This window comes from Hyperoodon ampullatus, assembly GCF_949752795.1.
Source record: "Hyperoodon ampullatus genome assembly, chromosome: 11".
Lineage (NCBI taxonomy): Eukaryota > Metazoa > Chordata > Mammalia > Artiodactyla > Ziphiidae > Hyperoodon > Hyperoodon ampullatus.
The window spans coordinates 34,064,324-34,086,866 of NC_136924.1; the positions used below are offsets into that span (position 1 = coordinate 34,064,324).

General features: G+C 52.1%; 1 protein-coding gene across 1 annotated transcript; it reads right to left on the reverse strand.

The window, feature by feature from the left end:
* Positions 1-821: 821 nt before the first annotated feature.
* Positions 822-17,817, reverse strand: PVALB (parvalbumin; the record flags this gene model as incomplete). The annotated part of the gene is made up of 4 exons (XM_079714790.1): positions 822-934; positions 14,494-14,603; positions 15,892-16,024; positions 17,757-17,817. The coding sequence occupies 4 exons, from the start codon at positions 17,815-17,817 to the stop codon at positions 906-908; spliced, it is 333 nt and encodes a 110-aa protein (XP_079570916.1). The 3' UTR covers positions 822-905.
* Between the last annotated feature and the right edge of the window lie 4,726 nt (positions 17,818-22,543).

The window sequence follows — 22,543 nt, forward strand, 5'->3', positions numbered from 1 at the left end:
TAAAAGGGCTCAGTGCAGAGTAAGTGCTCAGTAAACATGAGCTACTGGTATTAATAGGATTAAATTTGGGGCCTTCTGATGGAGTGATTGCAAAAGAGAAGCTCTTTTTTTTTTTTTTTTTAACTGATATTCTGAATAGACACCTTGAGCGGCTGGAGGAATCTTGTCATCAGGAGGGAGAGCCTGCCTGATAATGAATCCAGCACAAAGGAAAGCAGTGCCCAGAGATGGGGAAAGAAGGACTTAATCCTGATGAAATCACTTAAGTTCCTTGATCCAGCTGTTCCTGAAGATCTACCCCTGGACTATTCAGGAACATAACCAAGTCTTTGTTTTCTCTTCCTTTTTTTCTTAAGTTACTTTGAGTTGGGTTTCTATCATTTGCAACAAAAAGAGTATTAATGAGTATCCATCTGTCCATCCATCCATCCATCCATCCAACCATCCACAAGTCCCAGCTGTGTGGGCTTAGACACGTCACTTTCTCCAAGACTCAGTCTTTGTACCTGTAAAACAGAGTTTCATCACCTACCTTATGGGTGGTTTCAAGGATGAATGGGCAACCCACGTGCCAAAGGCCAAGGAGGGGCTCAGTAAATTTCCCTTCCATTTCATCTTTTCTGTCTGTATCCTGCCCCATCCCCGGGCAGGTGTGCCTGGAAGGCCACGGGCAGGAGCCACACCCCACCAGGTCTGGTTCCTCTCAAGCAGCAGAATCTGATTGGTTACAGCCTTTATTGTTTCTCCATCATTTTCCAGAAGAATGGTGTCCTTCAAGGGCCACAAGGGACAGGGGTAGTAAAAATAACATAAACAAACTGAACAGAAAGGCAGGAGGGCAGCAAGTGGGGCTGAGATCGGGTGTTTGGGGCAGAGAAGGACAAGACCTGGGCAGTCAGAGCCTCTTAGCTTTCAGCCACCAGAGCAGAGAATTCTGCAAAAGAAAATGACAGAGGTGAGTCAGAGGTGGTCAGTGCAGCAGAGACTGGCCAGGACCTGACTGTGGCCCCCACACCCCCCACTGGTGTTTTCTCTTGATTCTCGAATCTGCTGCAGAAGGGAAAACTGAAGTGATGGAGCAAGTGAGCATGGGGATGAATGAATGAATGAATGAGTGAATGAATGAAGTGAGATGGGAAATGATGAGCCTACCATATCTTTCGCTTCACGATGTCATGTCACCCACAAATTATTAGTAATAATAACTATAATAATAGTGGTGATGATAGATTTCTGCATGTTAATCATGTCAGTCCCTTTTCTAAGTGCTTTATATACAGTATCTTATTTGACTCTGACAAAAATCCCATATTGTGCATTTTATCATCATTCCCCTTCCACAAATGAGGAAACTGAGGCTCAGAGTCCAGCAATGTCTACGACATCACACAGCTAGCAAGAAGCAGAGCCAGGCTTCAGACCCAGGTGTGTCTGACTTCGGACCCTGAGCTCTTTCACAGCCACTTGTCTTAGCCCATGAGGGTCACCAGCAGGATCTAAAAGGATATAGAGTCCCCTTGCCCTGAACTTTCTGATTTAGAAGGTCCGGGGAAAGGGATGTGGTGAGCAGCCAGGAACCACTGTGTGTTCCTCCTCATCTGGGGGACGGAGCCAGACCCTGGAGCCGTGACCTCAGCTCAGAGGGGTGAGTGCGTCCAGGTGCTCAGAAAGAGCTGGTCTCTGTCTCCTCATTAATCTTCGCGAACACTCAGGGATCTGGGAGTTATTATCTCCATTTTACAGAGGGGAAAACTGAGGCCCAGGGAGGAGAAGTGACTTTTCAGAGTGTCCAGGTTGTAAGTGGCTGAGGATTCAAGCTCTGGGGTCCAAGCACCTCCGTGTGGGCTTGCCTGCAAGCCACAGCAGTCCCCCCATCTCCCCAGCAGTGTCCATCTGCTCTGCTTCGCCTTAATATTAATTAAGGAGGTCAGAGACTGGTGTCAGCATCAGGGGTTGATCAGATGTCCCTCTATTGAATCCAACTCCACAAAAATGGACAAAGGGATGTCCCAACCAGGTGAGGGGAGACACAGGGGAGCCGGAGATGGTCCCTGCACCCCAGGAGCTTCTGGAAGAAGATGTCAGGAAATGCTCTGTGCTGCTGGCCTTTTCTCTGAATCTCAAGCACGCCGAGGGCATTCGCAGGATATTTGCACCTGCCGTTCTCACTGCCTGGTACACTTTCCAGGCTGCCTCACAGCCAGCTCCTTCTCACTTATCTGGTCTCAGCTTAAACGTCACCCCTCAAGGGGCCTTCTCTGACCACTCTGGCACAAGCAGTGACCCACCCCTACTGCGATCCTCTTTGCTCTCATCATTATTTATTATATTCCCAGCACTCACCACTCTTGAAATACTTCTGAGTATTTTCTTGCTTATTCACTTGCTGTCTGCCTCCCCCATTGGACCATAAGGCTGCAGCCCCACTGGCTTTGTTCCCTCCATCCCACTTCCTGGCTCCACAGCTGACACCGAGGGGACCACATGTGTTTGTGAAAAGACGTGAGAGGCACAGAGACTTCGCACTCACAGGAGAAGAGGTGCCTTCTATTTAAGGGATCAGGAAAACCTTCAGAGGAAAGGTGGCTTCTGATACAGGTCTGTAAGATGCAGAATTCCCATAGGAGAAAGCAGATGGAGGGGTCAAGGCTCAGAGGGCAGGATGCAATGGGGTGTATTTAGGAAAGACCCAATAGCCGTGCTGGGCTGGCCTCTTGTGTGATAGGATGAGCTCAGCTAAAGAGGCCTGGGCCCCCGAATCTGGCTCTTCCCCTGACGGGCTGTGTGACCTCAGACAAGGCGCCTAGCCTCTCTGAGCCTCACTAGCATCATCTGTAAAAGGAAGGAAAGTCGGCTTTGCTTCTTGATCCAGAGACAGTCAGAAGAGAAGTGCTGGTGCACAGGAGGCCTCAGCCCACATTGGGAACCCCTCTGCACCCCCTTCCATGTCCTCTCGACTGTGGGGCCCTCGTATGCTGGTTAGAAGGGGTTCTGCTCACTAGCCAGGTCTTCTGAGACCTTTATTTGGAAGATTTATTTTAGGAGAGTCTTCTCTGTTGTTTTTCTCTCCAGGGGACAACAGAGGACAGAAGGAGCTTGCCACCCTCTCCTGGAGATGCCAGGTCCCCAGCCTGCCAAACACTGGGGGGCGTCAGGTAAGTCACCATCGCCTCTGGAAATGCAGTGTTGTGATGTGGGGACAGCGCAGGTGGGGATCAAGAGCTAGGCTTCGAGGCTCAGCCTGGCCATGTTTGCTGGGAAAGGTCCCCCTCTGGGCATCTGCTCCCCCATCTGCCCATGCAGTGAAGAAAGGGGGCGGTAACAATTCCTAGTGAGAGACAAACGAAAAACTGAATGTGAAGAGTCATGTACCAAAACGTTCACTGCAGCTCTATTTACAGTAGCCAGGACATGGAAGCAACCTAAGTGTCCATCATCGGATGAATGGATAAAGAAGATGTGGCACATATATACAATGGAATATTACTCAGCCATAAAAAGAAACGAAATTGAGTTATTGGTAGTGAGGTGGATGGACCTAGAGTCTGTCATACAGAGTGAAGTAAGTCAGAAAGAGAAAAACAAATACCATATGCTAACACATATATATGGAATCTAAGAAAAAAAAAAAAAGGTCATGAAGAACCTAGGGGTAAGACGGGAATAAAGACACAGACCTACTAGAGAATGGACTTGAGGATACGGGGAGGGGGAAGGGTAAGCTGTGACAAAGTGAGAGAGTGTCATGGACATATATACACTACCAAACGTAAGGTAGATAGCTAGTGGGAAACAGCCGCATAGCACAGGGAGATCAGCTCGGTGCTTTGTGACCACCTAGAGGGGTGGGATAGGGAGGGTGGGAGGGAGGGAGATGCAAGAGGGAAGAGATATGGGAACATATGTATATGTATAACTGATTCACTTTGTTATAAATCAGAAACTAACACACCATTGTAAAGCAATTATACTCCAATAAAGATGTTTAAAAAAAAAGAAAAGAAAGGCCACAAGAGGTACCTGGGGCTCCCCTGAGGTGTGTCCCACCCTCCCCAGGCTTAGTATGAAGCACATACTGTAAGAACCTCCCAGTGTAATTTCTTCAATGCACATGGTTATGTGAAACGTTAGCATTAGGAGATGCCCTGCGAGGGGGATATGGAACTCGCTGTACTATTGTGAGACCTTGTCCGTCAACACAGCTAGAAGTATTTAAAAATTACAAAGTGAAAAAACAAAACCACCCAACCCAACACGTGCTATCATCATGGAAATGACCTGCCACTGACCCCCGCCAGGGGGAGGGCTCCTCACCTTTCTGGGGTTTGACCCGGGAAATGGACACCACTCTCTCCTGTCCCCAAGTAGTCCCTGAGGCCAGGAAAGGCAGGTGGCCTGGATGTAGGGGCCTGGGTATCGACTCAAGGTGGAAGAGGGGCAGGGTTCTCCTGCTGGCCCTGAAAACCCTCGGAATCACTGGCTGAACGATCACAGCGACAGGAGTGCAACCCGAACATGAAACATTAAGAATGCCTCTCACGGGCCAGGTGTCAAAGCATCCGCTTTCTCAGCCACGAGCTCCTCTGATCCTACAGCACCTCGCTAAGCCAGGTGGTTCTTTTGAGATGTCTTTTATCGTTAGTACTTTGATTAGTATTGCCGATTTTTATAGAACTAAAAAATTCTTATTTTCAAGAATCACTTCCTCCATGGGAGAGACGCTTTTGTCTGCGTTTTACAGATCGGGAAACTGAGGCCCAAGAGTCAAGTAGCGTGACCAAGATCACACAGCGGACGTGATTCAAACTTCCCTCTTTACCCTGGAGGTTTCCGATCTACCTTGACCTAGGTCTAGAGTGACACAGGAGTCAGCTCAAATATCACTACCCCCATGACTGTCATATTAGCCGTTTTTTATTACTTCATGGTACTTAGCACTCTCTGAGAATGATCTTATTTATGTACGTACTTACTTTTTGTCAGTTTCCCCCTACCAGAACATAAACTCCAGGAGGGCAGGGGGCACTTTTCACTGCTCTCCTAGCAATAGAACACACCTGGCCCCCAGCAGGTGCCCATAAACAAATGTCAAATGGGTGGACAGATGGATGGACAGATGGATGAATGGATGGCATGGCTCATGAGTCCTTCTCAGGGTTCAAAAAGTACCGACTTACTGCATATAATTCAGCCCCAGGAGGTGAGTGGGATGATTCCCATTCTATAGATGGGGAAGTGGAGGCCTGGAGAGGTCAAGTGGCAGGGTCACGCAGAAAAGAAGGGGCAGGGGCAGGAGTTGGCCTGAGGTCCCATGAACACCCCCTACATCAAGGTGGAGAGGCCGTTCCTGATGGCGCTAACATCCCAGATCGGGTGGAAGCATGAACTCTCTCCAGCTTTCACCTGCCATTTGATCTGGAAAACTGGCCAGAGCCAGTAAAGCCTGTCCTTGGGCACTGAGTTGCTCTGTCCTGGGGAAAAGGAGACATGAGTCCGTCCACCAACACCAGCTCATGGAGTGATTGGCAAGAGGGGAAGTTGGTCCTTACCGTTTCCTGACTTCCATCTACCTGCCCCCTCCCCCCAATCCTCTCCCTAGAAGTTACGGGTTCTTGGCTGCACCTCAGCAAAGAGCCTGACCATCACCTTCACACCAGATGGCATTTGGAACAGTCAGCATGAAGGGGACCAAGGGATACCAACCAAGGGACTCTCCAGTAGTGGCAGGTCAGACATTTTGGAGCCTGACTATGGGAGAGGTTTTGGACCTGTGGGGTTTTCAAAAGCCTCTAAAAACAGACCCCTGAGATCCACTGTGAAGCAGCCGGGTGTCACAGTGGCACATGCCCTGGCTTTCTGAAGAGAACACAGGATTCTAATTTTGTCCACCCAGAACCTGGAGCAGGGCACTTTGGAGACAAATTGAAGGCAGGAGTCACCTCTTTTGTACCTTTTGTACACCTCTTGGGGCAGAGCTCAGGAACCAGCCAATTAACTAATGCCCTCCTATCAAACAAAGTCTCCTCTAAAACATCCAGGTCTCTCCTGAGAGAAAAACAAATGAGCAAACATACAAAGACCCTGTAAAGTCTAGGTCAAGTGATTTAGCGGTAGGATGCCGGGATGGAGAATGGGCATCAGAGGATGGGGCTCTGGTCTTGGTTCTGCTCTTCACTCGTGTCCCTGGACAAGACACCTCACACTTCCACGTCTCTGTTTTCTTATTTGTGCAGCCTCGGGTCTAGAAGATGCCTTTCTAGCTCTCCTCCGGAGTTTGGAGCAAGGGAGCTGGGAGTCAACCCTCAACTCCCATTTCTTGCTTCTGTGACCTGGGACTAGATACTTCACCTGACTGTGCCTGTTTCCTCATCTGTAAAGTGGGCCTCCTTGGGTTGTTCAGAGGAACCAGCACTACATCCCTTGTCGCCGGCCTGATCCATAGCCAGCATGCAGCATTTGGTAGCTGTTATTATCAAGATGCTTCTTTAGCTCCAGCCACTTTATTTATTTATTTTTAACATCTTTACTGACGTTTAATTGCTTTACAATGGTGTGTTAGTTTCTGCTTCATAACAAAGTGAATCAGCTATATATATACATATATCCCCATATCTCCTCCCTCTGGCGTCTCCCTCCCACCCTCCCTATCCCACCCCTCTAGGTGGTCACAAAGCACCGAGCTGATTTCCCTTTGCTATGCGGCTGCTTCCCACTAGCTATCTATTTTACATTTGGTAGTGGGTATATGTCCATGCCACTCTCTCACTTTGTCCCAGCTTACCTTTCCCCCTCCCCATGTCCTCAAGCCCATTCCCTACATCTGTGTCTTTATTCCTGTTCTGCCCCTAGGTTCATCAGAACGATTTTTTTTTTAGATTCCATATATATGTGTTAGCATATGGTATTTGTTTTTCTCTTTCTGACTTACTTCACTCTGTATGACAGACTAGGTCCATCCACCTCACTACAAATATCTCAATTTTGTTTCTTTTTATGGCTGAGTAATATTCCATTGTATATATGTGCCACATCTTCTTTATCCATTCATCTGTCGATGGACACTTGGGTTGCTTCCATGTCCTGGCTATTGTAAATAGAGTTGCAATGAACATTGTGGTACATGACTCTTTTTGAATTATGGTTTTCTCAGGGTATATGCCCAGTAGTGGGATTGCTGCTCCAGCCACTTTAAAACCAAGTCCATGAAATGCCTGGCCGCTGCCCAGTACAGGGGAAGGATGCCACCAATGGCACTGTAACCTTTATTTCTTGGCCTTGTTCTTGCCATCCCTCACCATTTCCTGTCCTGCCTGGCACCTGCCAACAACGTTGCAGTAATCCTGGAGTTGGATCTGAATCTTGTTCCATCACTTTCTGGCTGGGTGGCCTTAGATCATCACCTGACCTCTCTGAGCTTCAACTTTCTCATGTGTAAAATGGATATGATAACGCCGACGTGCACAGCTATTGGGAAGACCAGATGAGAAAATACAGAAAGAGGCCTGGCACATAGGAGATGGCTTATAAATGTTAGTTCCTTGGATATCCTCAGCACAACTGGCACAGGCTGGAGTTTTGAAATAATAACAACAATAGCCACAAAAATCCCAAAACTAAGACAGGAAGATATAAACAGACAGAGGACACGGGATGCCCAAAAAGCAAGTTTCTGACACTGTCTATCCCATCCGAGTTAGGATTCCATCCCTAACATGCCTGCCCACGGACACTCAGTCTCTGCCCCTCAGTTTCTACGTCTGTAAAATGGGGACAATGAGAGTATCTCCTCATACGGCAACAGTGAGGACTACACAAGGTACAGTGGTGCCTGGCACACAGAGGGAGCACAGTTAAATCAAGTCTTACTGTTGAGGTGTGAGGGAGAATGTTCCTGGGTAGAGGGGGCAGGATCCAGAGTCCTTCCTCCTATAAAAATGCAGGTACAACTCTACCTTTGCCAAAGAAGCCTCACCTGAGGCCCCTGGGGCCAGCTCGCTGGTATCTTCATCATTCAATCAGGAAGAGACAAGGGGTGGGGCTGGGGCTGGGGAGCAGCAGGGCAAGGGTCAGAGGATGGGCGGACTCACTCCTCTCCTTTCCCTTAAGAAACTGAAATTAGCCTAATGAGGTCTGTCCCCGTTCCAGGCACTGTGGGAATTGGACCAAATTAGAAGCTATTGACAGGTGAGAGCATCGCTGCTGATAGCCCGAGGTGAAAATGAGCTGAACTTTGAGTCAGCGCCTGGAAGACTCTCTCCTCCCCTCTGTCGTGATGACCAAGATGAAGACACCGGCCTCCGGTTTATCACCTCACTTCTAAATAGCTCCCAGGCTGGGTTTCTTATAAATTGGTATTGCAAACAGGGATCACTTTCCCACCCCAGAGAACAGGGAGGCTGGGTCATTTGGGGTCTAGCCGGACGGCCGCAAGGAGCCCGTAAACAGTCCTGGGGGCACACTCTGTGCTAGGCACCGCCCTGCGAGCTGCCCCATTTCATCCTCGCCAGCTGTCTTATCCCCATTTTACTTACAGGGAAACTGAGGCCGAGAGTCACTCAGCCAGGAAGATTGTAACTCAGGCCTGGCTCGTGGCAGGATGTGTCTCTTTCTCAGAGCTTGGAGTTGAACAGCCCTGGGTTCTTGAATCATGCTGTAACCTCCAGAGGCAGGAGAGGGATAAATGGAGAAGGAGGGTCTTCTTTCTGCCCTCACTACTGCTCCTTTTCTCAGGAGGGCAGTTATATAAGGAGTGCTGCTTTCCCTCCTTTGGCTAAATCTTATCTAGTGCAGCATAAGGTGGGGAGTTAGGGAGGGTCCACACGGGAATAAAAACGAGCATCTTGCTAAGTACAGAAACCATTTATAACTTGAATGTCCCAGCTCAGCCTGGTGGAGGGAGTGGTAGACTCAGGAGACCTAGGTTCCATTTGGCCAAGGGCTTGCTGTGTGACTTTGGCACTGCACGTCTGCTGGGCCTCAATTTCCACATCTCTCACTGGGGACCACAGACTCTGTCCCCCAGACCATACTGGGCTGGGATGAGGATGTAATGAAATAGGACAAAACACTGCATGACTTGGGGCTCTGCCATCAGGGCTGCGGGCTGGCCCCGATGTGCATATCCTGCCTTGCTTGGAAATCAAACCCCATAGGGGCTGGAGGGCTGGAATTACAGGGAGGCAGGCATGACTCTCCTTTTATCCCTCTCAGTTTCTTCCCATCTTAGACTCCATTTCATTTCCTTTGAGAGTGGGTATTCCACTATTTCCAAAGGGTTTTGAGGTAGCTTACAAGAGAAAGCACACAAAACAAGAGGAAATGAACCATTTCCAGAACACTCACAATTCTTGCAACAACCTTTGAAGGTGGTTATTTTTAACCCTGCTTTGGGATGAGGACAGGGATGTCCAGAGAGAGGAGAAGCCTTGGCCATTCACACTGCTGGTAGCAGCACTCTACCGGTTGTATTTTCTGCCTGACTTCAGGAGTTTCAGCCCGAGGGCTTACTCCCTCCCTCCTGCCTCCCATGTTAAACATGCTACTTAAGGATAAAAGAGAACAGATTTTTGCCAGAAGGAAGCAGAAAAAGCAAATGCCTTTAGGCATGCGGAAACGACTGCAAGGGTCAGGCAATCATTATGACTAAATTTTTCAGCCACGGAAACAAAAGCAAACCACAGGCTCTTGAGTTGGAACAGGCTTGAAGCACAGGAAACGGGCTCTGCCACTGGGATCAGGTTTCAGGAAAACTAACTAGGATTGCGTGTGTGCACGTGTATATGCGGGGTATGCAGTTCCTGTCGACAGCATGGCAGGGCAAAGAATGTCGAGGTTTGAAGCAGCACCCCAATGCTGAGTAGCTGTGTGATCCTGGGCAAGTCACCCCACTTCCCTGAGCCTCAGTTTCCTTGTCTGTACAGTGAGGGCATGTCTTGTGATGCTCTTGTGAGGACGGAAGGAAGTGCCACACGGATGGTACCCGCTATTCCCAGCAGCCTGCATGGTCCATGCGGGCAGGTATTGGGTATGGAGAACCCAGGCTGTGGACACATGCAGGGTGGCAGAGGGTCCTGCCAGGACCTCTGAGTCTCAGTTTTGGCTCTGCTACTGAGGGACCCTGGGCATGTTCCTTAACTGCTCAGTGCCTCAGTTTCCTCAACTACAAACTGGAAGAGGGATGGCATCTATTTTCTAGGATGATTATAAGGCAGTGGTTCTCAAAGTGTCGTCCCCGGACCATGAGCACCACATGGGAACTTTGTAGAAATGCAAACGCTTGGGCCCCACCCCGGACTTAAGGAGTCAGAAACTCTGGGGATGGGGCCCAGCCATCTGTGTCGTGAAAAGCCGTCCGTGATTCTGATGCCAGGTGCTGTTGGAGACCCGCCATGGGGAAGGACAGTTACTTGAGAGAGAACCTGCTACTTACTAGTCTCACCTGTTACTGATCCCTGGGTTTGGGGGCACCTTCCACCTTTGATCACCTTCTCCCTCCTTTTCTGCTTTAAATCCCCCCTTTACCAGCTCTACACCAGGCTTTCAAGGGTGGCCATCGAGAATCAGTCGACCACATCTATAAAAGTCTTTGAGCTTCCTGGAAGTAGCTGCCCAGAAGTGGGAAAGCAAAGGGCTGTTATGAGAACTTTGTCTTTCTACCCATTCCCATCAACCTGTGATCCTAAAGGACCTGGTAAATATCACTCACCTTCAGAAGGGCAAGCAGCTAGAGACGGAGGCAGTATCCCTGGTTCTAGAATCCGCTAGCACCTGCAAGCCCCAGCCCAAGTGGGTCTCCACTCTTAGCCTGTGGACCTCTCCCTATATACCATACTTCCTCATCATTGCATCCCCAGAACTGGACACATTCATTCATCAAACTTTTCTTGTGCCCCTACTATATGCCAGGCCCTATTCTAGGTGCTGGGGTCAGAGCTGAACAAAACAAAGTTCCTGCCCTTGTGGACATGACATCCAACCCAGTGGGAGAGAGAGAGAAGCAATCAATAAGTCAATAAATAAAATCGTCTCCAGTAGATGCTCTTTGACTTTGAATGAATGGATGAATGAATGAAGCAGGCAGCACAGGCCATGTGCTTTGGATCTGGACAGACCTGAACTCAGATCTTGACCTTGTTTCTTCCTAGGCAAACTCTTAGCCTCTCTGAGACTCAGTGTCCTCATCTATAAAATGGGGATAGTAATAGTATCCTCAAAGAAGCTGGGAAGATTAAATGAGTAAAATGCTAAGCTCAGTGCCTGGCACAAAGAGGACTCCATGAAGTTAGATGTCATTGCTATCGTCATTCAAGGTCACATAGCTGAGCCTAGATGCCAACCTGGTCCTCTGTCTAGAGATGTATGCACTGGGGCACATGGAGAGTCCCAGGGCTGGAAGGGACCCCAGTGATCAGCCAGTGATCTGACCCCTGATTTTAAAGAGCGGGCACCTGAAGGTCAGAGAAGTTCTGTGACTTGTCCCAAGTCCTACCGGGAGTTGAAGGCATCCTCCAGCTGGTGGGCAGGGCTCAGCCTCTTTGGCCTTTAGAGGGAGTGGGCAGCAAAGCAGAGAGTCTAAAGTAGAAAATTCTGGGCCCACGAAGGGCTCTTCTTCCCATCCCGCTGTTTATGAGGCACCATCACACCCATCCTTCCTGTCGCCCTCTGGATAAAGTACTGTGTTTGGCAGGGGAAGCGGGGAGGGGGCGTGTCTGCATCTTCCCACCTCAAAAGCATGAGGTGTGGGCCCCCCTGCCTCGGGTGATCTGTTCTCATTGCCCATTTCATCTCTTGCCCCCCTGTTTTGTTCTGCCCTGATTTCCAGACTTTCACCAGGTTGGCCTGAGCCTGGACTGTGCTGGCAGACAGACCTGGGTTTGAATCCATGCCACCTTGGGCACTGGAGCTGCTCTTTCTGCATCTGCATCTATGTCCTCTGTCATCCTAAGGTCAAATGAGGTGACATGGGTGCAGAGTCCAGCATCGGGCTGGGCGCACGTTACTCACCCTGGTAATAATTCTCTCTCCCCTCCCACCCTCAGCAAACCTACCTTCTTTCCCCTTTCTAAACATGCCCTAAACTTCCCAGCCTTAGTGCCTTTGTGGATTGATACCAAGGCCCCGCCTGGACCTCCCTCCACCTGCCCTCCTGGCCTGTGGCAGCCCTGCCCGTGGTCTCCAGATCCGCACGGGCGCCCACTGTCTCCCTCTCTGAAGATCTCGTCTGCACCTCCTGGCCTCTGCCTGGTATTACTGTGTGTTTGTGTATAAATCATAGAGCTGTAAACATCGTGCAGGTAGAATAGAAATAGTGTTGCAGTCGCTGTTTACTGAGCACTTACTGTGCGCTGGGCACTGCACTTAACACTGCCATACATCGTGTCACAGAATCCTCACAAAATCCCAGTGAGCTATGTGTTGTGTTGTGATGCCCAGTTTATAGATGAGGGCTTTATAGTCGGGGCTCAGGGGCACCCGGCCAAGAAGTGGTGCCTCTGAGGGTTGGGTCTAATTCCACTTTGCTTCCCCCACTGCCCAGCACGGGGTTGCTACTCAGTAAGTATCGGTTGGGTCTGATGGAAGAGTTGAGTTAGTGCTTTAAGATCTGAGTTGGGCAGTGAGGGAGGCAGGGAAGCAGGCCAGGATCTGGCCTGGTTTCCCTTCACCGTGTAGGTTGCTCCTGAGCTGTAGCACATTGGCTGCAAATAAAAACGGGAGGGAGGTCCAAAGGCATGAGCTGGGGTCACGGGGGGACCCGAGCTCGGGGTGGAACTGTCCGATAAGTGACTTAGTGAGGATGGGGGTGTGGGAGAGACACACGTCTCACTGGAATCACCTAGACCAGCCACGCTTTTCCCTCCAGCACCCTCTGCTCCACCTCCTTTAAAGCCACCTCCCTCTTTCCCAGCCACAAGAAGTGCAGCTGGCATCAGGAGGTCAGGCGGCTCATTGCATCTAACCTTTCTAGAGTTTCTCCATTCTCATTTCTGGCATAAAAATTTAATAAACTATGCCCACGTTCAGACTCCTTGTACATTTCCCAAGGCAATGCTGTGTCTGCAGCCGCTTAATTTTCACAACGAGCCCAAGCAGGTCTTAGGATAAAACTGTGCACCCCGTTTGTCAGACACTGGAACCTAGGTATGGAGAGGTGATGGTCAAGGTCACAGCTGGTGAAGGGCAGAGAGCAAGCAGAGCATAGGGGGCTGGACTTCACACTCAAGCTACAGATATTTATTAAGTGCCTGCTTTGGGTTGGGTATGGGCTAGCCACTGGGGATACAAGGATGAATACAACCTAGCCTCTGTTAAAAAAGTAGTTAACAAACATGTATACAGCAATTCTTCTGTGCCACTGTTCTACACACATCACACATGAACAAATGTAATCCTCTGACGATCCTATGAGATAAGAACTGTCGTTATCCTCAGTTCAGAGATGAGAAAACTGAGGCCCAGAGTAGTTACTTGAATCACCCCAAATCACACAGCTAGCAAGTGGCTGGGCTGGGATTTGAACCCAGACAGCACGGGCCCAGAGGCTGAGCACCTACACATAGTTTTCTCTTAAATTGGCAGAAAGGACCGTCACGAGGACCAGCACATAGAATATTGGACAGAGATATTCAGAACTGGCTCTAAATCCCCGCTCCCCCACATATGTCCTAGCTCTTTGAACAGGCCAAGCACCTTCAACCTCACTTTGCCCATCTGCAAAGTGGATATGATTCCCAAGGATGTTGTGATGCTAAAAAAGATAATGATGCTGGGATGTGAATGCTGGTTAGATCTGAATGGAGAAGGATGTGGGATGGTGGACCGCCAGGCCCTCGTCTGTTCTGAAAGCAAAGCTTGAAAAGCAAGGTCAGGCCAGATGTTCCTTCTCCTAATTCCCAGCTCATCCCTGGCTGGCTGTTTTTTCCTGGCTCTCATGCAATTCTGAAATGGTATATTTGGGTGAAACCGAAACAGGTTTTGAGGCTAAGTTACAGGACACCCAGGGCAAGATGCTGAGGAGGATAGGAGATAACGAATTTCCATCCCTGGAATCTGAGAATGTGAGAGTCAGTAGGTCCTGGGGGATCAGTTGGCCTCGTTTCCTTGGGTTACAGATGGGAGACTGAGGCCCAGAGCAGGAGAGAGACTGCCCAAAGTCACATAGCCAGTTGGGGCAAAGCTGGGACCAGAACTCAGGCAAAAGTACAGACAAAGTTCAGGAAAAATCCCAAATTCTCCTGGATTCCTTACACAGCAGGGAGAAAAAAAAAGAATCTATTCCTTTTGGGTTATTCAAATCTAGAAAACAATATACCAGTTTTTTCTTTGGCTGGCTTACATGAGAGATCTCTCAGACCTAATGGATTGGCTTTTTTCTTCTAATCTTGGGGGGTGGGGGACCCCCTCTTCTCCCCTTCCCATGGTGGAGGGACATAGCTCTGAGCTTTTAGCATCCAAACAGCCTGAGATCCACCACATGCCCAGGTCATGGCTACTCACCATCGACCCCAATCTTGCCATCCCCATCCTTGTCTCCAGCAGCCAGCAGTGTCTTGATTTCTTCAGCAGATAGGTCTCTGGCATCTGGGGAGAAGCCTTTCAGAATGGATCTGGAGGAGGAAAGGGAGAAAGTGGGGAGGGAGTCAGGCCAGGGTCGCCTTGCAGGAGCACCGTGTGGATGGTGGGCTGGCGTCTGCACAGGGGAAGCAGGCGGCTGGGACGGGGTGAGCAGCAAGCACGCGTGCCGTTGTGCTGGGCCAGGTAGCCCCACCATGGCTATGCTTCGCGGGTAAGCGTGCAGGGAAGGACAGGCTGTCCTCTGCGAAGGGTTGCCCTCACTTCAGCCAGGGCACCTACATTTGTTTATTTATTCAGCCAACACAATAAACACAAAAGTGTCTTCTCTGTGCCACGGTCATGCTGGCAACGGGGGGCACAGAGATGATCTTAGGAAGCCACCTGAAAAAACAGGGAGGAGGCCATGTACTCTGGGAGAGACCACACAGTGTGATGGATGCAATGATGGGGAAGTGGTGAGCCGTGCTTGAAGGATGCATCCATTCACCTGGGGGTCAGGGGAGGAGTCAGGAGAGGCTTCCTGGAGAAGGTGATGCCTGGAGGATAGGTAGAAGTCAGCATCTGCGTGTGTGCATGCGTGTGTGTGCACATTGGGCATGGGAGGGTGGAGGAGAAGGTTCTAGACAAAGGTTACCCTTGTGGGATGGTTTCAGGGAGAGACAGGATGGATGGGGAAGTCCCTACTTGAAAAGCCCCTCTCCACACCCTCTCCCTTCTCTTTCTGACAAAATTCAAGGCAGTCTTGGCCAGAGTGTTACATAAAGCACAGAAGGGTTGGCAGACATGGGCAAGGTAGCCAAGAGGGTGATGGTGGGAGGTTATTTTGCGGATGTCACCTTGCATTTTCCTAGTCATAACCTTCTCTGTCTTGCTCCTAGGACTCCTGAACCCCCAAAGCTGGTTCTGCATCCCTGACTTGCCCAGAAACTGTTCTAGCTGCTGGTACAGAAGGGTAGGGGTCTGCAGGATGGTAGAAGTTGCCTTTTAGAGGAATGAAAATCAGTGAAATTCTCCAGGGAGCGCTCTCTGTCTTGCCTATGGTGCTAGGCAACGAGAAAAACCGCCTCTTGGTTTGTATTCAATTATTAAGTAGCATCATTCCATTAGCAATATTAAGTGGCTATAGTTTAATCTCATTAGTTGCACTTTCTGCTGAGGATTTTATTTTCTGGAAGCAACAGCGATCAGGCACGGAGGGTTATTTTCTGTGAAGGGTGCAGAGAGACGGGCAGCTGGACAGGACCTGCAAAGCAAGAGCGCCAGCCCCCATCCCCTCCCCCAGAGCCGCAGGCCGGGCAGCCCCCGCAGGCCTCAGTTTACCCCAGCTCCTCCTCCTCGATGAAGCCGCTCTCGTCTTTATCCAGGATGTGGAATATCTTCTTCACTTCATCCGGGCTCTTTTTCTTCAGTCCGACCATTTGGAAGAACTTTTTGTGGTCGAAGGAGTCGACAGCTGTTGGGGGGTGGAGAGAGGGGTGAAAATGAGGACGGACAAGGGGCCTGGGGAAGGGTGGGAGGATGTGGGTGTCACAGCATGTTGATCGCCTCCACAGGGCCAGTCCTGTGGGATGGCAGAGGCACCCCTCCACGGGAGGGCTGAGGGAGCCCAGGCCAGGTGAGGGGGCTTGGCCCAAGGTCGCACAGTGGCAGAGGTGGCCTTGCACCCACATCACCCTGGCTCTCCAACCAGACCCCACCCTCCACTGTACCCTTCACTAATGGTGGGGGTAGCATTTGAAGGCAGAGGGGCTTCCTGGTTTCCATGAAGCCTTTTGGGTGGCGGCTGAGTTGGGGTGGGCGGGGGAATTGGAGGTGGTGTGAACATGATGTGTGTGTGCTGCAGGGGAGAAGGGAGGGTCGACCTTTTTCTTGGTCATAGATTGTGTGAAATCTATAGAAAAGCAACACAGAGAGGACAAGTTTCTCTCAAGGTCACACTGTAGGAGGGGGAAGGGGACGACCCAGAAGCCCCCGCTTTGCTGCAGAAATCCATTCTGGTGGGAATGAGGGCGGGTGTTGGAAGGCTCCCCAAGAATTCCCAGTTAGGTTTCTTCTCCGAGGGAGCAAGATGGGTCAAGAGGTGGGTGGGCTATCGCAGTGCCCTGGGAGGGTGGCTTCCCAGAGTTTCTTCATGCCCAGGGGAGGGGTTGCCAAGAGGAGGGAAATGGGAGCCCTCCTCCAATTTTCTATGTCCCGAGCTCCTTTTGAAGGACACCTGAGAAAGGAAACTTTAGACCAAGTAACTTATGTGTGTGTGTGGGACGGGGGTGGCGGGGTAGGGGCTATCCCGCGAAGACTCACTGTTCCCTCCCCGGGCTGGAGGGGAGGAAAGCTGCTCTGTCCACCTCAGACACTAGGTAGGGGAGGGGTGGAGTGGGCAGGGACAAGATCCGGAGGTGACCCCCGTGCTAATTCCTCTGCTGCCCTGCCAGGTGATCTTGGGCAAGTTTCTAGCCCTCACCCTGCCTCAGTTTCCCCATCTGGGTGACAGGAGGGAGAAGGAAGGTAAGCAGCTAAGCGCTCAAGTCCAGGGCAGCTCAGAGACATGAGACTGCCGGCTCCCCTCCCTCGGTGCCCGAGGAGGCTGGAAGTTGCAAGCGCGGAGGATGCTTCTCGCAGGGCTGAGCAGAGCGGAGCGCCAGCTACGGGAAGGTCACCTCGCTCCCTCGCAGATCCGTTGCGGGGGGCTGAGCTCTGAGCCCCGGAGAAGGGTCTTGGACATTCAGGGAGCCAGGAAAGAGGCCTGTCTGGAAAGGGGTCGCGTGGAGAGAAGCATGCGCACCTATAGCCCCCTCCAAGTGCCTTGCAAAGGAAGCCCCCTCCAAGTGCCTTGCAAAGGAAGCCCCGAGCGCCCAAAAGCACCCAGAGGTGCAGCTTTCCACCCCTGTCTTCGCCCTTGGTCCGGGACCCGGGTCCTCGCAGCGTGGCCACCCGGCCTTTGGCGCCCGAGAGTTTCGGTTGTCCGGCAGGGCGCACGGCCTCCCCCGCCCGCTCTCTGTGCCAAGTCCGGCCCCGGGCAGAGTTTGGGAAATGCCGTAGACCCCCTTCCACGCTCCACCAGCGCCCCGCGGGATGCGTGGGCAGAGAAGCGCTGGGGAAGACTGGCCGGCTGCGGGACGCACGGGGTGCAGGGGCCAGGGTGGTGGATGAGGGGAGAGGGATGCGGAGGGAAGCGCGCTGCTCACCGGTAAAGGCTCCCACTGCCTTCGTGATATCCTCAGCGTTGAGAAAGTCTGTCATCGACATCCTGCAACTGTTTGAGCTGGCAGAGCAAGTGCGAAAAGATTAAAAAGTGCTTTTCTCATCGTTTCTGCTCATATGACCTGCGCTGCAGTGCCGCGCGCTGGGCGCACGCCCGCCGGCCTGGCGCACGCCCGCCGGCCTGGCGCAGAGCCAGGGGGCGCGGGGCTCTGCGCGCAGCCAGAGCAGCTCAGTCCTGCCGCGCCGCCGAGCTGCGCGGGCCGGCCCGGCGGGCTGGCGAGCTGTTACCCTGCCGCTGCCGTCCCGCTCCGCCGGGGGGCCTTGGGATCCCAGGGGCTGCGGCCAGGGCGCCAGGGGAAGGGGCAACCTCTGGAATTTACCGGGCGCCCGCGTCCCCAGCCGGATCTGGAGGGTTCTCCTGCCGTCAAGGGCACGCAGGAGGCGCCGGCCTGGTGCGGCTCAGGGTCTCGGATCAGCGCACCTCCGAGGATGTCCCGCCGCTTCCGGGAGGATACCGGACTGGCAGGGGCCAGGCTTACACCCTCGTGGGCCCCTTGGCCCTGCTCCCATTCTCTCTCCACTCCTACCTCAGCCTCCGCTCTGTCTCTCCTGGATGCAAATTTATGTTGCAAAATCTGAGCGCTGAGGTCTGGAAACCTGACCCACTGGACGGGGTGGCACGGATAGGCCGGTGCTGCTAGGGCCCTCAGCGGGTGCCCCATCCCACATCTGGCCAGGGGAGCACACGCGGAAACAGAATTTTTTTTTTTCCCGTAGTCTGACTTTTCAAAGAACCCTTCTCAGATCCCCACTAACTACTTGCTTTCCTGGTCTCCTGAGCCAAGGAGAGTATAGTGCGGGTCCAGACTCCTGCCCCCATAAACCAACGGGGATTGGTGCGGGGGGCGTAGAGGCTACTTGGCTACTCTGTACACCCTCCCCCCACTTGGAGACCAGAAGGCCTATGCCTGGGGAGAGGGTGGCACCCTCAGACTACACTTTCTAGACAACCGAAGCAGGTTTTATGGCCTGAACTTCATCTCTGGGAAATGTGACACTTCCTAATCTTTATGCAGCCAGTGACCAGTTGCATTCTTTCCCACGGTCTCCAAAGGATTCAGGCTGCAACCAGCTGTCTCGAAAGTGTGCAGAGCACGGGACAGGGAGTCAGGAGGCCTGGGTTCTAGATCTGGGGCTGCACTAAGTCCCCATGTGACCTTGGGTTGTGACCTTCCCCATCTCTGGGCCTCAGTCTCCCTCTGCTGTGTTGATGGTATGGGAGGTCCCTTGTGGCAGGATGTTGAGACTCCAACTTAAGGTGTGGGCAGGTGTGGGTGGGCTGAGATGGTGGTCCTTGATGGGGGCGCCGGGCAGAGCAGCCCAGCTGCCGTGTAGCTCAAGTTCCCTCGCACTCGCTGCTGTCAACACTGTCTCCCTCAGCTCGGCCCTGGACGGCTGCCCCTCCTGGAAACCTTAGGATGCTGCTGGCTCCAGCTGGCCCCCTCCCTGTGAGTCAGCTCCTTCAGGAGACAGCCCACCAGCTGGCTTCCAAGGCGCCAAGGCTGCAGCTCCCAACCCGATCTCTTGCAGTGTGAGGCCTTCCCCGGACCCCTCAGCTGCCCCTGCTGCCCCTGCCCCCAGCTGGGCTGTTAACTTGGAGATGCTGGGCTTCTGTGCTATCACTTCAACCCCCAGGCTCAGCTCACTCCAGGGACCTGGTTGGAGAATCTGCTTCCCCAGCTGAAGGATCCTTATGCTATGCTAGTGGGGAAACTGAGGCCAGAGAGAGTCAGTGAATGGCCTAAAAACACACAGCAAGGCAGTGGCTCAGAGAGGCCCGGGTGTGCTAACTTCAAGTTCAGCGACCCCCTCCATGGAGCTCCTCCAGTGCTCAGGACTCAGCTTAGTCAAGTCCCACATGTCTGAGCCAGAGACCGGCTCCTGCAGAGTCCCCAAACACTGACCCCTGTGGCAGAGACTGGAACGTCAATAGAGGCCCCATCCTTCTCCCTCCTTCCTCCATCTCTCCCTGCTGCAGAAGCTTCCTATCAACTTGACACCCTCTCTGGGCTGAAGTCCACCCAGCCAGAACATCAGATGATGTCATTAGGTCAGCCCATCAGCCCTCCGTACCCCTTCCTCCTGCCTCCTCTGCCCAGGCAGGGGCCTCCTCACCTGAACCCACAGATGTCTGGCTCCACCCCTCTCGTTCTATAGGTGGGGAACCCGAGACTTAGCCAGGGGGCGGGATTTGCTTCAGGTCACACAGGAGTTAGGATGGAGACCCCAGGAACTGTACTCTCAGCCCTACACTCCACAGCTGCCCGCCTCTCAGCATCCACCCCCACCCCAGCCTGTGTTACTGGGGGCAGGGGACGTGTGGCTGTCCCTTCCAGCTGGCCTCCTCCCCGCTGCATACCTCCATCCTCCTCCGACCCCAGTAGCTGCCACTCACCTCAGGTGGCGGTGGAGGGCTGGAACCTGCGCTGAAGGGCAGGCCCAGTGGGAGGTCCCGTCAGGAAGTGAGCCTAGCGGTAGGACGGCCACCTATATAAGCTTCTGCTCTGGCTATTTTGGGACGTGGCGCTCCCCTCTGCCCCCGGCCCCCTCCCCTTCTGGTGTCAGGTACTCCCCAGCCATGGTGCTGGATGTCTGTATCACATTCACCCTCCCTGGGCCCCTCGAGCCAGGCCTATTAATAACCCTTGGTCCCTGACTCCCTCTAGCACCCAAAATTGAGGCTCAGGCAGGGCTCTCCTCTTCCATGAAGGCTTCTGTGACCACTCGAGACGGCAGTAACATCTCCAGCCTCCAAAAGTCTACAAGGAAAGGAAGAGAATAAGCAAGCAGAAGGATGGAACAGGAATTGTCTTCCATGCACGGGGCTGGGCTAGGTTCCTGTTCCTACACCATCTTCTAACTACAGCCTTGCAGTGCAGGCCTGGTCCCTCTTTCATGGGTGAGGAAACTGAGATGTTAGGGGTTCCGTGATTGACTACTCAAAGCTATGGACCCGGAGCTGCGAGTGGACCCAGCATTTTCATAAGATGACCTAGTGCCTCCCAGAAACACATGGTCTGCATGTTCTCTAACAAATTCCTTCCTCTCTTGGCATCTCAGTCTCTCCATCTGGAAAATGAGCTCAAACAGGGGTAAACTTGGCTCTATAATGGACTGCGGGACTAAGGACCCTGTGAAATTATATTCCCAAAGTCACGTGCAAGTGCTCTTTTGTGAAGAGGGTGGCCACAGCTTTCATGAGACTGGGTCTCTGGGGTGATCTGTCTTGGATTGGAGATGACCATCCAAGGGGTGTGTTTTGGAAAGCGTGAGGGAATGAATGAATTTAACACATATTCACTGAGTATCTACTATGAACACCATGAAACCTTCCTCTTCTCGTCCCCAGCCTTAAAAAGAATCTCCAGGCACTGACGTTGTCAATAGGGCAGTCTAGTTCCTGACAGTGACATTAGGACGCCCAGCCTCCATGCAGAGGTGGATTGGGAGGGAAGCTGCACCGGTCCTTCACTGACCACTGATTGGCTCCAAGGATGGAAGGAGCAGAGAGGGGACTGGATGGGGAAGCCAGTGCTGGACCGGATGTGTAGGGCTAGGGATCTGGACTAGGGTGATGGTAGTGGCATCAGGGAGGGGTGTAGAGATAGGGTAGCATCTCTGAGGAGACTCTCCCAGACTTGGGAGCTGTGATTAACAAGATGGACAAGACCAAGCTGACTCTAAGTTTTCAACCTGGGGTTCATTGGAGAATGTCCGCACTGCTTTTGAAGGTGGTAAGTCTGGGGAGGAAGTGGTGTCAAGCTGGGGAGATGATACATGAGAGGTGAGAGTCCTAGGATGTTAGGGCTGGGAGAACCTCTGTAATGATCTACTACAACCTTCTCGTGTTATAGGTGGAGAAACCAAGACCAAGGTGACAGACCCAAGTCACACAGAGAGTAGTGAACCAGCCAGAACCTTGTGCTGGGTTTGGGACGCCTGGAGGACATTCTGGTGGACGTGCCCAGGAGCTCTGACCTCTGGAGAGAGGTCGGGCTGGACACAGAGCTTTGGTGGTCATCAGGGAGGTCAAGTCACAGGCACAGCTGAGCTCTGGGGGGCGGAAATGCAGCATCTTGACGAGCCCTAGAGGAAGATCCCTGGCTAGGATCTGGGGAAATAATCACACTCATTGGTTGAGTACTATGCAGTGCACACTGCATCATGCTTTTGTCCTTGTAACACTCCTTACAAGGTAGGCACTGCCTTCAGGATTTTACTAATGAGGGAACAAGGCTCAGAGAGGTTAGGTGACTTGCCTAAGGTCACAAAGCAGAAAGAAAAATTCTATGCCAAAAAAAGGCAAAAGGGGCATTTATTGACTCATGTGACTGTTAAGGCCAGGAAGGTTCAGGTATGGCTTGATCCAGAACTCAACTGCCACGAGAATGCTGTTTCTCTCTATTTCTCAGCATTGTCTTGTGCTGCATTGGCCACCTTCTCAGACTGGCTGTCCCCTGAGGATTACAGCACTGCCCTCCCCTGCAGTGCTATAAACTTTCAGGTCCAAGTCCTGTGGGGAAAAGGGAGTCCACTACCCTAAGTTCTTGATCAAAGTTCCCAGAGTTCAGTTTCACTGGCTGTGATTAGCTTGGTTTGGTCATTACCACCCCTAAACTGGTCACTATCAATTACAAGGGTTGCACAGACCTGGGCTGCAAGGCGCCTTCAAGTCTACACCATAGGAACTGTGTGGGGAGGAGGTAAGGGA